The sequence below is a fragment of the Anoplophora glabripennis genome, unplaced genomic scaffold, assembly GCF_000390285.2.
Source record: "Anoplophora glabripennis isolate ALB-LARVAE unplaced genomic scaffold, Agla_2.0 scaffold1906, whole genome shotgun sequence".
NCBI lineage: Eukaryota > Metazoa > Arthropoda > Insecta > Coleoptera > Cerambycidae > Anoplophora > Anoplophora glabripennis.
In genome coordinates, this window is record NW_019417991.1 from 1 (window position 1) to 17,057 (window position 17,057).

At 34.6% G+C, this 17,057-nt stretch overlaps 1 protein-coding gene across 1 annotated transcript; it reads right to left on the minus strand.

Annotated features, from left to right (window-relative positions):
- Window positions 1-9,409: 9,409 nt before the first annotated feature.
- On the minus strand, window positions 9,410-10,525 carry LOC108915310 (polygalacturonase-like). The gene has a single exon (XM_018721303.1). It carries the CDS (start codon window positions 10,523-10,525, stop codon window positions 9,443-9,445), a length of 1,083 nt encoding a protein of 360 aa, XP_018576819.1. The 3' UTR covers window positions 9,410-9,442.
- Between the last annotated feature and the right edge of the window lie 6,532 nt (window positions 10,526-17,057).

Below are 17,057 nucleotides of genomic sequence, written 5' to 3' on the forward strand. Positions count from 1 at the left end.
CAGCCCTAAAAAACATTTTAATTATTATACATTTACGATTATAAGGAAATACATGGATAATATTATATGCCTCAAATATACCTTGTTCTTGACTTCCGTTTTCTACTTTGCCTTTTAGTAATGCTCTCATCTGTAGATGACATTGATTCCTGAAACGTAGACACTGTAAATTCTGTCTTACTTGTACCAGGTTGTGACAAATCTATCACAGAAATAGATGATTCGCTTAGTAGTCCTCCACTTGACTCATGAATCGTAGACAGTGAAAGATTTTTTTTACTTGTAGAAGGTTCTAATGAATAATCGGATAATTCAGTTTGCACTCTTCCCAATTTCAATGAAGGTACTACATTGAACTTTAAAGATTTTTTACCAGCACGTATAATAAAATCTTCTTTTTTTAAAATGCTCTGAACATATAACTTTATTTTTCGACCAAACCCATCCTTTTTCACTGTTACCAATTAATTCTAACCATACCTTCCGAAGATCTCCTTTAGGGAACCTTTAGAGAAAAAACTTTTTTAAAAAAATATTAATTCTTCATGCATTTACTACTTACACATGAAAACTCACTGCTTTTCCTGGAAATTTTCTACTATTTTTACATAATTTTACCGCACAACACGCCATACTAAACCACAATTAACAATAAAAGGCCGATTTTATAACTAAAATGATAAAAGAATAAAAACTCGATAAACTGGTACAAATTTTACAATTTTACATAACCAAACTGCCACAACAAATGAAGAAAAACAATGATTGAATGATGAAATGACAATTTGACTAGAAAATGGCGGCTCCCATAGCGTCGGACAAAAATTGGATGCGCACTCGTCGAAGCTCATTCTCCCCTACTCCATATCTCTGGCTTGTACTACATTTATAACCCTGAATCTAACGCCGTGTTCTAGCCAGTGATGCCAACCGGTCGAGATTTTTTCCCCCAAGCGTATTTAAAATCCCCTAAATTCAAACTGAAATACCCTAACTTCGAACATGATACAATTTTCAATCGATTTATAAAGTTTTATTTTGTCATATTCTATTGCCGTAGAATAATTAATTAATTATATGAAAATTATAATTAAATATTTCTCGTTGTATTGAAATCTAATAAACAGTATCATGCTCTAGTGTCATTGTAATTCGCTAACTTCTACCGGCAACACACAAATTTTCGAGAAACTTAATCATTCGNACAATGAACATTGTTAAAGAAACACATTTTCCCAAATTTGAACTAAAGAAAATATGTATTTAATAAATAAAATTATAGTAACTTTATGTGGGATGAACAGAGATGAATGAGAGTGGGGGAACTCAGTGTTGTCATCACGAATTACAAATGGCGGATTCAAACTACAAAATTTGTATTTATTAAATACATATCTTTTTACTTGAAATTTACGAAAATTCAGATTAGAATTTTGAAATTTTTTTTCTCGAAAACTGGGTTCGATCGCACAAAAAAAACTGCAAATTCGTGTTCAGCATCATCGAAACTAGGGGGTAGACAACATTTTGTGAAAATCGGGGAGGGTGCCACTAAAGTAAATAATTACCACTGCTTTTCCTGGAAATTTTCTACTATTTTTACAGGATTTTACTGCACAATACGCCATACTAAACCGCAATTAGCAATAAAAGGCCGATTTTATAACTAAAATGATAAATGAAGAAAAATTTGATAAACTGATACAAATTTTACATTTTTACATAACCACTTTTTACATAACTGCCACAACAAATGAAGAAAAACAATGATGATTGAATGATGAAATGACAATTTGACTAGAAAATGGCGGCTCCCATAGCGTCGGACGAAAATTGGATGCGCACTCGTCGAAGCTCATTCTCCCCTGGACCCTGAGAAAAGCACTGATACAAACCGTACGATTCAAAAATATTTGTTACATCTCGTACCTTTGATTTATTGTCCAAAAAATCAATGTTAAAATCGCCACAGCAAAATTGTATAACATTAGATGCAGTTTGACATTGTAATAGGTTTTCTAGAGAACTAAAAAATAATTCATCATCTGCCCCAGGTTACTTCTATGTATACAACTAATTGTAATTTTTTGCATATTATCTAACATTAGTCTAACGGTGGCGCATTCAAATAATTAGTCACAGGTTTTAACATTAACATTAAACTTTTCATAGCATGAAGGTTCGTTCCTTGCTAATATAACAATTCCACCTCCATTCATAGATGAACGGCTAAAATTTGCAGCTACCATATACCCTTCTACCTTGGGAGTCTGTACCTCATCCTTTTTTAACCAGGATTCCGTCAATTATACAATGTGCGGATAATTTAGAATATGATAAATTACACCAAGTTCGGAAATTTAATTCCTAACACTTCTGATATTTAGGTTTAAAAGAACCATATATGATTGGTTGACTTCCTTTGTGTTGTCTTCCACGAAATAAATAATTTGAGATTTCAATTCCATCTGGCCAAAAACCGGGGTTTGAAACAGTAGGGTAGAATTCTAATAGAACTCCAACCTTAAATGAATTGAATCCTTGTTGCCTAGTTTGTTGCTGATGAACACTAAATGAGTCTTTTGGAACCTCTTTCCCCAAGCATTCCTCTAGATTTTCTTTGGTATAGCTTGTTTTATATTTACTGGCAAACAGCCATTTCATTGGGATCGCCGCTACAGCTTCTTGCTGCTTAACACCGATGATTTTATTGTTGTTTTTTACAGTTGGCATCCATGCATGTGTTTTGGTAGGAACTGCAGCATATTTTAGGTCAGTTACTTCTGCAGTACCCGTCACCGTTTGTCTATTTATACTTCTGTTTTTAGCCTCAGGGTCATTGACATTTGCACGAACCTGAGCTCTGGTATTTATCTGCTTTTTTACAGACTTTTTAAACGTAACATTGCACTTAACACAAGCACAAGACATTGAGCTGTCTGNAGAGAACTAAAAAATAATTCATCATCTGCCCCAGGTTACTTCTATGTATACAACTAATTGTAATTTTTTGCATATTATCTAACATTAGTCTAACGGTGGCGCATTCAAATAATTAGTCACAGGTTTTAACATTAACATTAAACTTTTCATAGCATGAAGGTTCGTTCCTTGCTAATATAACAATTCCACCTCCATTCATAGATGAACGGCTAAAATTTGCAGCTACCATATACCCTTCTACCTTGGGAGTCTGTACCTCATCCTTTTTTAACCAGGATTCCGTCAATTATACAATGTGCGGATAATTTAGAATATGATAAATTACACCAAGTTCGGAAATTTAATTCCTAATACTTCTGATATTTAGGTTTAAAAGAACCATATATGATTGGTTGACTTCCTTTGTGTTGTCTTCCACGAAATAAATAATTTGAGATTTCAATTCCATCTGGCCAAAAACCGGGGTTTGAAACAGTAGGGTAGAATTCTAATAGAACTCCAACCTTAAATGAATTGAATCCTTGTTGCCTAGTTTGTTGCTGATGAACACTAAATGAGTCTTTTGGAACCTCTTTCCCCAAGCATTCCTCTAGATTTTCTTTGGTATAGCTTGTTTTATATTTACTGGCAAACAGCCATTTCATTGGGATCGCCGCTACAGCTTCTTGCTGCTTAACACCGATGATTTTATTGTTGTTTTTTACAGTTGGCATCCATGCATGTGTTTTGGTAGGAACTGCAGCATATTTTAGGTCAGTTACTTCTGCAGTACCCGTCACCGTTTGTCTATTTATACCTGTCCAGGCCTACACGAGATGAGGCAGGATAAAGAGGGATAATCCCCCTCGATCCCAAATCATTGAGGCCAATTTCTAGCCATAGAATAATGGCGCGTATTTATACTTCTGTTTTTAGCCTCAGGGTCATTGACATTTGCACGAACCTGAGCTCTGGTATTTATCTGCTTTTTTACAGACTTTTTAAACGTAACATTGCACTTAACACAAGCACAAGACATTGAGCTGTCTGCTGCTACCGGCGGGCGCCATTTTACTTGCTTAATTCAAAAAATATAAAAATTACAAAAAAGTCAGTGGCGTAAATTTTTTTGTCAAAAATATTTGTTAAGGTACCGCTTGGGACGCCACTGGACTTAATAAATTTAATCAAGTTACGGTTAAATTAGTCCCTTAACACTACAAGTAACACTGCTAAATTACAACAAAATTGGGTAAACGGTATTTCATATATTTACGAAATAGTAATTTTTTACAAAAGTTCAACACCCTGTATCTTGAAAACGAAGCATCTGCGGACCAATGTTTATATGAACTTTTTGTCTTAAAATCACTCAAATAATCGTCTGTTGAATTTATTGTACATACTTAATTAACACCCTGTATAGCCCTGAACAGTAGGCGGCAATTCTTTGTTAATTTTGGATTTATAGTAATGGCATTTCATTTTATATCTATTAAAGTTATTATAATTTCTAATACAAAATAAAATATTATATATTTACAGTTTGAACTTTGAAAACAATAAATATGATTACAAAATATCTGTAGATAATACGCATTGGGTTCTTTTGTCCTGGTTTCTTCCTTCGCCGATTTGACTAACCCCCCTGGGGTGCGTTTGGAGTATGGTTGTAGCTAAGGATGCACGCGACCATCGAGCTAAATGACTCGGTGAATGGTTCGGGAGGGTGCGTTTGGGTGGGATGGGTTTTGTCATTATATTTTATTTGCTGTTTATGTAGACGTAGAGACGTTGAAAAGAGCATACATTAAAAGCACAGTGCCTGGGCGTGGTTCATACATACCGCCAATTTTAAATCATCTCATGTTGTGATTATGTGCCGCCAATTTTAAATTCTTTTATGATTTGTCAGAAAAACATTGTTTCATATTTGACTATGTAGGTGAGGTTAATATTAAGGTTAAAATAATAATAATAAAGTGTACGTTACAGATAATAAATTCTCTTTTTAAATCAATTTGTCCTGAACTATGATTATTGTGTGGTGTTTGAACGACATGGGCTTGCAACGGACACGAAATTTGTATTCGAGTCCCACCTTGGGTGCCATGTCGTGATTTATGATCGGTTTTGTGTGATTCGTCGAGCGCCGTGTCGGGTTAGACTTTCTAAATATGGACCACTTAGGCGGTGATCAAAAGTTTGGGGGAAATCATAAGAGCCGACGGGCGATGTACAAGAATTGCTTAGGTGAAAAGAGCCGGCCACGTCACCTACAACATGGTCGGCTAAGGGGTTTTCGCATGCTATGGCACCCGAATGAGATACGTATTGCTCCCACTGAGTACCATTTCGCAGAAATGCTGATTGTACTGGATCGTCCGTGCCAACGGCTCCACGTTCCGAGATACCCGAAATCGGAGGTAGACCGAGATCGGGGCCGGACCGCGAACCGTGGTGGGTGACCCACTTCGTGGCAACTCGTGAGTGCTACTCGCCTCCATGGGTACGTCGTGAGGGGTGGTGGAGGTGGTATCAGTAACTCGCGTAGCAGCGGACCTCAACGCGTACGGCGCCGCTGTGGCTGCGCCGTGCCGCGTACTTCCGCGAGCTACCACCTTCGGTCCCTCAGACTCTCCACGCAGCATCGAGATAGCGTTGGGGATAGAGGCCATTTCCTCTTTCACCCGGAGTGTCGGGAGAACACTCGCCGGCAAACAGGCGTGAGGGTAGTCCTTGTGACCGCTGGTCTCTCCGATTGAGGACGAGGTCTCGTCCAGCTCAGTCTTGACCATAAGATCACGATCTAATTTGTTATGAGTATCTTCGAGGGCACCAATCCTCGTAGCACTGGATATCGCGTCGCAGGGATACATCTTATCCCGTACGACAATGTCAGAGCAAGCTCTTTTGCTCTGAAGTTCTGGTATAGTACGATAGTATTCGATGCAAAGTAGAGCAAAAAATTGTCGGTCTTTTATCAAAGGAAAATCGTGTCATCATTTTTAGGAGGCGTAAGATGAACCGTTTCAAATTTAAAATGAAATTGAATGTAAAATCTGAAATACCGCCACATACGCACTGTGTTCTGGTACTAGCTGTAGTGGGCCAGGTGCATCGAGTGTACGAAGTGGTCGGTTATATGTCAAATACTAACCTGGCGAGCTTGATCGTAGAGCAGGGAACAATAAACAGTGGCGCGTACAGAGGTGAAATGTAGTACATATGTGGAATTTAAATAACGATTTATAATAAATTACATTTAAAACAAATAGTTTATGAGAATAAAGGGATTTTTGTAGGAACAGGGTTCCAGACGTGAACTGATCTCTTCATCGCACCCCATTACGATTCTTTTTTTTATAAGGAGAACGAAGTTTCAAAGCAAAAACCTTGTATAACAGATATACTATAAATATTTACAGAATGAAAACAAAATATAAATCCTATGATATGATTCTATCAAATGAAAACATTAACAACAATTATCTACCAATCTCAACAAAATAAGTTATTTTTCTACCAAACAAGAAATGTTAACAAATTATAAGCAAAATATAAATTCTATGATTTATGTACTGTACGCCAAACTGCATTTTTCTCATCTTCATTCAATATTAATTTCTTCTTTCCACCCCCTTTTTTAGGTTTCTTAACGTCTCCTTCATTTTTCTTCTCTCTTAAAATTTTGAAAACAGATAACGCTAACTCCAGTATATCTAGAACACATTTCCACCAAACCAGTCTTCAGTTTCATGGGATGATCCTTTTCTAAAGGGTTATAGACATTTAATATTATCGTTTTTTCTCTGTAACTTAATATAGATTTTTTTGTACCCACAGCAGTACATCCGGCTCGCGAACATCCAGGCACCGCCTCCATTTCTCCATATAACGACAACAGAGCAATAATAATACAAAAAATTTCACTTCACTAGCACAGAAAATATAATAGCATTCACGATTCACAAACAACAGCCCGAAACACACACACAGCACACAAATAAAACACTAAAAACACTTTTGTTACGGAGCACAAGAAATATGATTTCACTCACAAATTCTCAAATAATACCGCGAAACACACATATAGCCCGAAATAAATATAATTGCACTTATAACAGTTATAACCTCACAAATATCGCGGGCGAGAAACACGCAGCACCAATACAACCGAAACGAAACTGACCACGCCAGGCCGACACGCGCGCCGCCGCAAAAAACACAAGACACAAGTCATATGAGGGAGAATGAAGGGAGTAATAAATGTATTGTTGTCCTGCCGCCCAATGTGCGAAGGAGATGCCTTTGTTTTTCATTTTGCCCTTCATAAATATATAACTGTTAATCCATAATGCATAAAGAAATTATTCAATTTCTAAAACCCCCTATAAAATGTGTTGCACTGATTCCCTTGACAGGCAATGATATATTACTTTGCATCGAATACGATCGTACTTATAGAAACATTGATTCTACTGAAAGGTGGGTCTCTCGAGGCAGCCCTGAGAAGCAAGGACGACTTCTTTAAAAATTCGAGTACGCCGCCACAATGACATGCGTACTATAGCTTTGGACTCGTAGGTCGCAAAGATAATGTCTCGTAGGGGTTTGACGAAGAAGGTTGTCTCGACGAGTGTTGACTTTCTGAGGGGGTAGGTTAATCATCCGTTATCTGTGTCTAGTCCTATTGTATATAGGTTTGTATCTTGCCATTTTAACTATGCACAATCAATATTTTTTTTTTGACTTTTGACTTTGACTTTGACTTAAATAAAAATTGATTAAAAAAGTAATTGCGATTCATTTAATTGCAGTTAAAATTAACTGCAAGTGAACTATTAATTGCACGCTGTAATTAATTTATTTGGATTAATTGTGTCTTGCAACTAAATCAATTACAACTAACTTTATCAATTGTTCTAAAAAACAATTAAAACTAACAATTACCCCGCTTCGATTGGACATTTTCTCAATTCAACGCACCATTTCCGAGTTATAAGGCATTTTTTAGTGTATGACGTCAGACACCTCATGTTTCCGAAATTTATTTTCGACATACGGACTTCAGGCCTTTTGCATTCAACGCAGACCGGACAATCAAAACTGGGGCGATAGGGAGATTTTTTTTAATTATTTTATCGATTTAACGCACCTTTTCCGAATTACAAGGTATTTTCTACTGTATGACATCACACTCCTCTTGTTTCCGAAATTTATTTTCGACATACGGATTTCGGACCTTTTGCATTTCGGACGCAGAACGGACAATTAGAAATAGCGGTGTGGGGGATTTTTCTAATTATTTTTTTGATTCAACGCGCCGTTTCCGGTTTATAACCACTTTTTTATTCTATGATGCCACACACCCTTGGTCCCGATTTTTTTTTTTTTTTGACATGCGGACTTTGGACCCTTTGCACTCGATCACCAATCTCCCACCATGGGAGATATTTTGATATTTCAAGTCGTTTCCGAGGTACAAGCAAACATTTTTTTTTCTCATACGTTGTGACGTCATAACTCGATGACGAAGGCTAAAAAAGCCCTGCGCTTTACCCCACGCCTCCCCTAATGGGACGATGGGAACAAAGACAATGCATCTGGATATGAAAAATGATGGGATCACTCATTAGTGAGACATTTACTCTGATTTAGGTACAAGTGCACCAAATACGAGTTCACGTGAAGAAAATATACTCAATAATTTCACTCAGTGGATTCACTCCGAACCTTTATTGCTTTCACTCACACCCACTTTCTTACAGTGTGGTACCTAAACAAACAGGTTATATAATTCCAACCTAACCTTAAAAACTTGAGTGAAAGCATTCGATACGTTCAAACTGTATGGGACATAGCATTTATGTAGTAAGTTTAGAGTTGAGCACAAATTTGACACTAGAATTATTGACTAACCGAATAATCTGACATAAAAAACTTTATGTTATGACTATTTTCAAGAGAAATGAAGAACAACAAACAAAAAACAACAAAAAAAAACAAGCTGGATAATTTTAAACAGGGATACTTTTAAATCTATCTGAATAAAATATTGCAATGAAATATAGATTTTTATTTTAAATTTGTTGAAATTCTATGAAAACTAGGTATCATATTCAGTCATTCTTTTATATGTCACCAGCTTGGTAATATAAATACAGCAATACTTATGTTGAACATTCTAGTTCTAATAATAGTGATTTTCGAAAATTAACTCGTAGTACTCGTAATGATCTTAACATAGCATTCTTGCTCTCTAAAACCACAGGAATGACAAGAACAAAGATAGTAATCTGAGCATCCGGTCTGGAGTCAATCAAGTATCATTGTCATTTATAACTCCAGTAGTAGAAAACTTCTAACATTAACCCTTCTGCATTTTACGCCCTAATACGCCCTCGTAAGTTGTTTAATGAAAAATAAAGTTGATATTACTGTTTATTCATAATATGTTGATACACGATATTTACAATAAGCATAAAAATTTTGTAAAAAGTTGAAAGGTACTTCGACATCAGCACGAAATTCCTGCACCAGAAGGAATGCCTGTGCAATTCTTGGTTTTGGATCCACCTGAGACGGAGATACTAGAGAAATGCCAGTCGGAAGCGTTTTCGACTAAAATGTAGACATTTGCGCCACTGGTGTCGACTGAACCGTTAACATTCTTCACAGTCAAACCAGTGATTGGAACGCCTCCAGTTGGTGTGCCAGTGGGGCTTCCATTTTCGTAGTCACCTTGAATGACGATACCGTATTTGTGAATTCCAGACAGGGTGATGTCTTGGTACGTAATGTCAGACACGGATCCAGTTGCGCCATAGACGGTTTTAATTCTTACTCCGTTGTCGGAGTTGACAATTTGGCAGCTGCTGACATTGACGCCTTTAACGACGTTGTTGCTCCTGCCACCAACGGAACCGATGGAGATTCCGTGACCACCAGAACAGTAGTTATCTGAGAATACGATGTTGGTTCCAGAATTAACTGCCAAACAATCATCTTGGTTGTAAACAGTGCTGCGCTTAATTGTGATGTTATTGGAGTTACCAACATCGAAAGCGTCGGTGTTGTGGCCACCACCGGAGTCGCCTGCGGAGTTATCAATGGAGATATCTTGCAGCACTACGCCATCACTGTTGCCAATTGAGAATACGTGGACAGGGGAGTTTTTGATATTGATATTGTGGATTTCTGAGTTCGTTAGTTTGACTTTGAAGAATTTCGGCTTCTTCTTTCCGCCATTTCCTCCTTCACCGTCCCACCACAAACTTCCCTGACCATCGAGCACGTGTCCTGAAGAACCGATGATTTCAATGCCAGTACCAGCGACACTAAGCAGTGGTCCAGTCCATTCTTTGTAAGCCCATGTGACGGTTCCCTTGAAGGTTACCTTGGTGCCTTGCTCAAGATCTGTCAAATCCAATGTCTCACCAGCAGCTACTTCAATTCCATCGATAACAATTTCAGAACAGGAACTTTGTGCACTTTTGATGTCTGAAGCGCTGTATTTTGTTATAGTACAGGAAGCTGCATTAACATATTGCGGAGCTAAACTGGCCACTAAGACCGTTAGGATGGGAAGCCAGTATCCCATTTTGTCCTTTGATGTAATCGGTTACTGAAATATAAAAATTTTACGTAATTATCAACGGTATTTTTCATACAAATATATTTTTACTTTATTTTAAAGGTACTAAGCTAATTTAAATTAATTATAAACAATCATATCAAATGAACTAAAAATGTACTTTAATACCAAAAATCGATGTTGCAAAAGACCTCACAAATAAGATTTAACAATAATAATAACAATACATATTTTTTAAAAATTATCTGTATATTTTTAAGCGAAATAGTGTTCCTAACAATATTTGAAAATTATACAGGGTGTAACGGATGCTGATGGCCAAACATCAGGGGGTTATTATACAAGTAATTTTCAACAAAAAAGTAGAATAAAATTTTTTTGAAAAGTTGATAGTTGCTCTTTTATTTAACATTTTTTGATTTAAAAAAATGTTGTGCCTTTTTTCATAAAAACAAAAATATCTCTGTTATTCTTACAGCCACATCAAATTTAGACATACCGTCGGAAAGTGCGTTAAATTCACTACACGATGAGCATATATGAGTGTTTTAAAAATCTTCTATACAAGGTGCTGTAAAAAGTTAAATGTAATAATTGTGAAATTAGCAAAATTAGTGGTTTCTCCGTATTGGTGGTAACACCAAAAATTTGTTAATGTGGACGTGTTTTTTTCTTCAGCAAAAACTACAGCATTTAGTAAGCTTTTCAACAATATATCAACTTTTGAGTTTGCTATTTTTTTTGGCAACAATATCAAGGGCAAAGGTAATAAAACCGTAAAAAATCGAAAATACACAAACTTTATTTTTATTTTAAGACTGTTTTTTAAATTAAAGTAACAAAATTGTTGAAAAAATTATTTATAACTTGGTAACATATTTACAATGACTTAATAATTTTTAATGATAAGGGTGAAGGTTGTTCCTTCTGAGACTTCTGTGAACTGACGGATGCGAAATTCTCCCAAGTTGTATTGCTGCCCTGCCCTGTTGTATTAATGTGGGAGTTTCTTCAAAAAGCGCTGTTATAATTTGGTCTTGATGACGATTTACTCGATCGGCATTTAGACGATGATGTCCTGGAACACTCCCTGTTTCTCCTAAAACCCGAAATATAGTTTACAAAAGTTTTTCTGTTTGGAATGCGTCTTTCAGGATAACGGCGAGAATATTCTGCAACTGCTGCTCTAAAATGTTCATTGCAAATACCATACACAAATAAAATATCTCGATACTCGTTATTTGTGAAAAAACGTGGCATCTTCAATTTAGATACTTAAGTAATCTACAAGAACAGTAAAGTAATTTAGAAATACGCATTCTAAACAAAAACACGTTTGTAACAATATTTCGAAATATAGGAGAAAAAGAAAGAGTTAAAAAACAGCTTTTTGAAGAAACTCCCACAAAAAATACACGCATGGAGTAATACGAACAGACTTAAAATAAAAATAAAGTACTATAAAGTTTGTGTATTTTCGATTTTTACAATTTTACTACCTTTGTCCTTGATATTGTTGCCAAAAAATTAGCAAACTGAAAAGTTGATATATCGTTGAAAAGCTTACTAAATACAGTAGTTTTTGCTGAAGAAAAAACACGTCCTCATTAACAAATTTTTGGCGTTACCACCAATAAGGAGAAACCACTAATTTTGCTAATTTCACAATTATTACATTTAACTTTTTACAGCACCTGGTATGGAAGATTTTTTAAACACTCATATATGCTCATTTTGTAGTAAATTTAACGCACTTTCCGACGGTATGTCTAAATTTGACGTGGCTGTAAGAATAACAGATATTTTTGTTTTTATGAAAAAAGTCACAAAATTTTTTGAAATCAAAAAATGTTAAATAAAAGAGCAACTATCAACTTTCTAAAAAAATCTTATAATACTTTTTTGTTGAAAATTACTTGTATAATAAACCTCCTGAAGTTTGGCCATCAGTATCCGTTACACCCTGTATATCTTATCAGATACCAAAGAACACTCTATTTAAAGGTAATTAAAAGATATTGTTTTAGACAAATAAATGCTATTGAAATGGGTACCGCTATTGGCGTGATAGTGTTTTCCTTATGGGTTTTATACAGGGTGATTCACAAATGGTGACAAAAAATGAAACCTCCCATTCTTTGGTGAATTTTAAGGGGAGTCTTTCCTATAAAGTTTTTATTTAGGACGCTTCGTTAAAATGATACAGGGTGTTAAACTTCAAAAAATATTTTTAATTTTCTTAAATAATTTAAAAATTAGTAAGGGAAATAATTTGAAATTGGACACATGTATTTATGTAAACATTGTCCAAAATCTGAGTCCTTTTTCTAAAATTTAGATGCTCCAGTGGCGGAGATACAGGGTATCGGTGGCATATTTATCTCAATAAAATAGTACGCCACTGCTTTACGGTAACAATCATGATATTTTCTGATGATTCTATATAGATAATTTGTTCGAAATTTATCGTTGGTTGAATCTGATGAAAAGCATGATTTATTCTTTCTTCTAACTGCTTAGAATGTCAAAGGTGCTATTGGAGCCCAATATGTAATTTTAAAAAGCATTAAATTGGAATATCGAAGTGTGTTCTCAGTTCGTTTTTTAAGTTTTACTCGAAAATCAGGCTCCTTTCGAAAAACATAAGAGAGTAGTAATTTGTAGAAAATAGCAGTGGCGTACTATTTTATTTAGAAAAATATGCCGCCGGTACCAGATTTTGGACAATGTTTACATAATTGCATGTGCACAATTTCAAATTATTTCATTTAATAGTTTTTAAATTATTTAAAAAATATTTTTTGAAGTTTAACACCCCTTAAAATTCACCAAAGAATACGAGGTTACAGTTTTGGTCACCATTTGTGAATCACCCTGTACGACAAAGAATTCCAGTTTGATGTTTTTATTTCACATTCCTTCAATATTCATTACATTTCGAATTTACATTAGGACCATTTTACAGTATTTATACTCTAATAGGTAAGTACACGTATACAGAAAAATGTAAACGACAAAAGATAAATAATTTAATTTTACTTTTCAAGTTAATAAATTTAGTTTACACAATATTTTTTTTGTTTTTCTCATCTTCATCAAGCGAAGCGAGGCGCTTGAATTTTATTCTCGCGTCCGTATTTTTTTTGCGATTAATATTCATTTAAATTATATAGGTTTATTTTCGCTGTTTTAATTTATCTCATTTTGTAACAACTAAAATACTTATCGTGTGATACTTATCCATAAGAAGGCGGCAAATTCGAAAAGTTTGTTATGGTTTAAAATTTTTATACTACATAATGTTTTTCAAGTCGCCATAGTTTCGGGGGGTTGTTTCTTGGATCGTTTTAGATAAAAAAAAAAAACTTGATAAACTAAGGCTGTAATCTCGTTGGTTTTGAACACGTAGGGTGATGTAGTTTAAAAAAATATATCATTCATTGAAATATGTACCTCCGTAGATATTTGACTCAGGCTTGTGAAACTTTATAAAGTACTGCATGTGCTATTTCCTGATCGTGTAATTTCGCGTTTTGCTGATCAGAATTGGCAGCTCAAATTATGCGATTTAACACTGTTGGACTTTTTCCTTAGGTTTTTTTGAAGTATGTATAAGGTTTATGCCAACAAGCCCACAACCATCAACCGCGCTTTCAAGGAGGAAATTGAGCTTTGTATCAACGAAATTCAGCCGCATGTATGCAAACGGTCAAAATTTCGACAAAAAGTGCGTATCTGCCAGCAAAGCCGTGGAGGACATTTCCATACATAACCCTCAGTCTATACAAAATTTATAATTTTTAATTAAAAACCTGTGTTTTATATCAAAATTACTTGTTGCGTGTATTTTGGGACAGTCTTTATGACTGAAAAAATGTTTTACTGTCATGGCTTCTCTCAACTCGAAATAAATCACACATTCCCAATTTGGCCCTCAGGCATATGCTTATAGGAACTGTATTGTTCTTTTATTTCTTTGGAATTTCACTATTTCTACTTTGGAGGAATAACACACAAACTTGATGCGGTCTCGTCCCTTTGTTAGTTCGTTCTATGCTACCCATTCCGTGGCTTCATCAATGTGAATCACCTTTATGCAATAGGACAAGATAACACCTTATATTTATTAAATCCGTTATTGAACACACTACAGGAACTTTATTTCTTAGTTGGGAAAGTAGTGAGATTAAAGTTTGACCAAGATTTTCAAATTAAATGAAAACGTTTTTATTTGGCGGAGCTCAACCAGAGGCTACTTATGCTCAACCACTAATTATTATATTTGTTCTAATGTTGCAAAAAATTGTAAGAGGTGTTCCATTGTTAATAAATGCCCGAAAATTTCGGGAAAAATGAAGAAAAAATAATAGAAACAGATGATCACAAGTAATACATACAATAGGGTCTATGATATGTGTGTAATAATATTCTGTTGTAGTATTTCTCAATTGAAAGCTGTATGTTTTACGATTTTATAATGTAGTGCTTATACATGTACATATTATTTAATTTAATTTTATAAAATTTTAAGTCTTACTTAATGTTTATTGATTTTTTTGTTTTTTTTTTGGCTGTTCTTATTATTCTGTATCTGCATTTTATCTGTACTTATGTTTACTGATTTTTTTCTATTGTTTTTATTATTTGGTATTTGAAAATAATGTTTTATCTGTACAAATTATCACTAGACATTTTTTTACAATTGCTCTGTCAATGGATATTTCTGTTGGGCAATAAATGCTATTATAATTATTCATATTGNTTATTATTATTTTTATTTAACTAAATAAAAAATTGATAAACAAGGCCCGTAAACAATATCACAGTAATCAAGCAAAGATGTAATGAAAAATTCTCTTAATTTCAATTTGACATTAGTTGTCACAATATTGTTACATTTATACAGTGCGTCCCAGAAGTAAAGCAAAAAAGTCGTATTTTGTTGCGTTTTCACAAAAATGCTAAAACACGTCAATTAGTAAATAGGAATTGTCGTTTTGTCACGTTGCTTAAACTTTTTTGCGCTATATTTCATAAACCTATGACGTCATTGACATTATTTTTAAATAACACTACCTAATTTTTCAAGTATAAAAGGATACCCTTTTGAAGGGAAATGCGTCGATATATGGTTTGGCCTTCTCTACTTTAACAGGTGTGAAAAAAAGCCAACGATTGGAATGGACATAGGTAGTTTAACGATAACAACAAANAATTCGGTGATCTGAGCTCCTCCATCCCAAAGATGATTTCCCGCACGTCATAAACCGTGGCTGGGGAAACCGTGGATAACATCACACAAACCAAATTTTGACTTTTTTATGAACAAGTGTTTGTAGAATAAGCTTTCCAAGTCGCTTTTTCAGAGCACTATATTTCATTTTTGCAATAAGTATTTTGTTCTAAAAATTATTTTTTTTTTCTGTTTTTCATTACTATTATTTTTGGTTTTCCATTTAAAAATTAAAGTAAGTAGCAAAAAAAATAGTGTATCTGGCAATTGAATTCAGATACACTATAACTGCAGGCTAATTATATTTGAAATCGCATTATATTCGAAAGAAGCGCAACTGCTAGAGCTGTCAGCTTCGAGTTAGCCGATACATGTAGAGTGCGCGTACTCCCCAGATGCCTTCCCCTCGCTTGCTTAGTAATTGTCCAAAACATGACATACATTTATTTAATTTTAATAAGCAATAGCATATAATCGATGTAAAATTTGTGCAATTATTTTTTTGCTACTTGCCGTAGTTTACGAGATATTTGCGAAAAACCTTATTTTTTAAGGGTTTTTTGACCTTTTCACCCCTTGCCTGATCACCTAGATCAAAATTTGCGGATTCGGATTCCTGAGGGTCGAAAACATATTAGCGCCCAGGTTTGATCGACAGAAGAAAAAATGGAGGTTCAGCCTTCATTTCAATGGACTAAATACGTACAGTAATATTATATATATATTTTATGCCTATACATATTATTCTCCAAACGCAATTAGTAGCAAGATTCTATATATTTTAGTAATTAAGCAGTGTTTTTAAGTTAAAACGACTCGTCAAAGTAAAAAAATATTTCAGGTTAGGTATATATTTTTTTTACTGAAAATAGCAGTTAATTTACATTATCGGATTGTTAATGTGAAAATATAAACATTAGACTGTTGACTATTCCATGTTATACGTGTTTTAACGTCACTTTTGAAGAAGAAACTACATGTAATTTTAAAAACCGTATTTCTGTTTTTATAATGAAGGAATAGTAATTATAAGATTGTTTAAGCTTATTAACTAAAAATTATTGCCTACTCAATAAAAAAATATTATTGTCCTCGATAATCTATTACTGATTAATAAAATATTTACTCTCTTTCCTTATAAGATTGTATGTACACAAATTGGAGCCGTTCCTGAAAAATCGGACGAATATCCGGTGCAGCGGAATTATTAGACTTGAAGCGTTGGCCGCTAGAACAGCACCTGCCGGGGTCCCGTTTCGTGACTCACGCTGGGCGATATTTTTTGTACAAAATCCCGTCCTTAAA

Bases quoted from the DNA above. Each gene is read 5' to 3' on its own strand.
- LOC108915310 (XM_018721303.1), bottom strand. From the start codon at position 10,525: ATGGGATACTGGCTTCCCATCCTAACGGTCTTAGTGGCCAGTTTAGCT.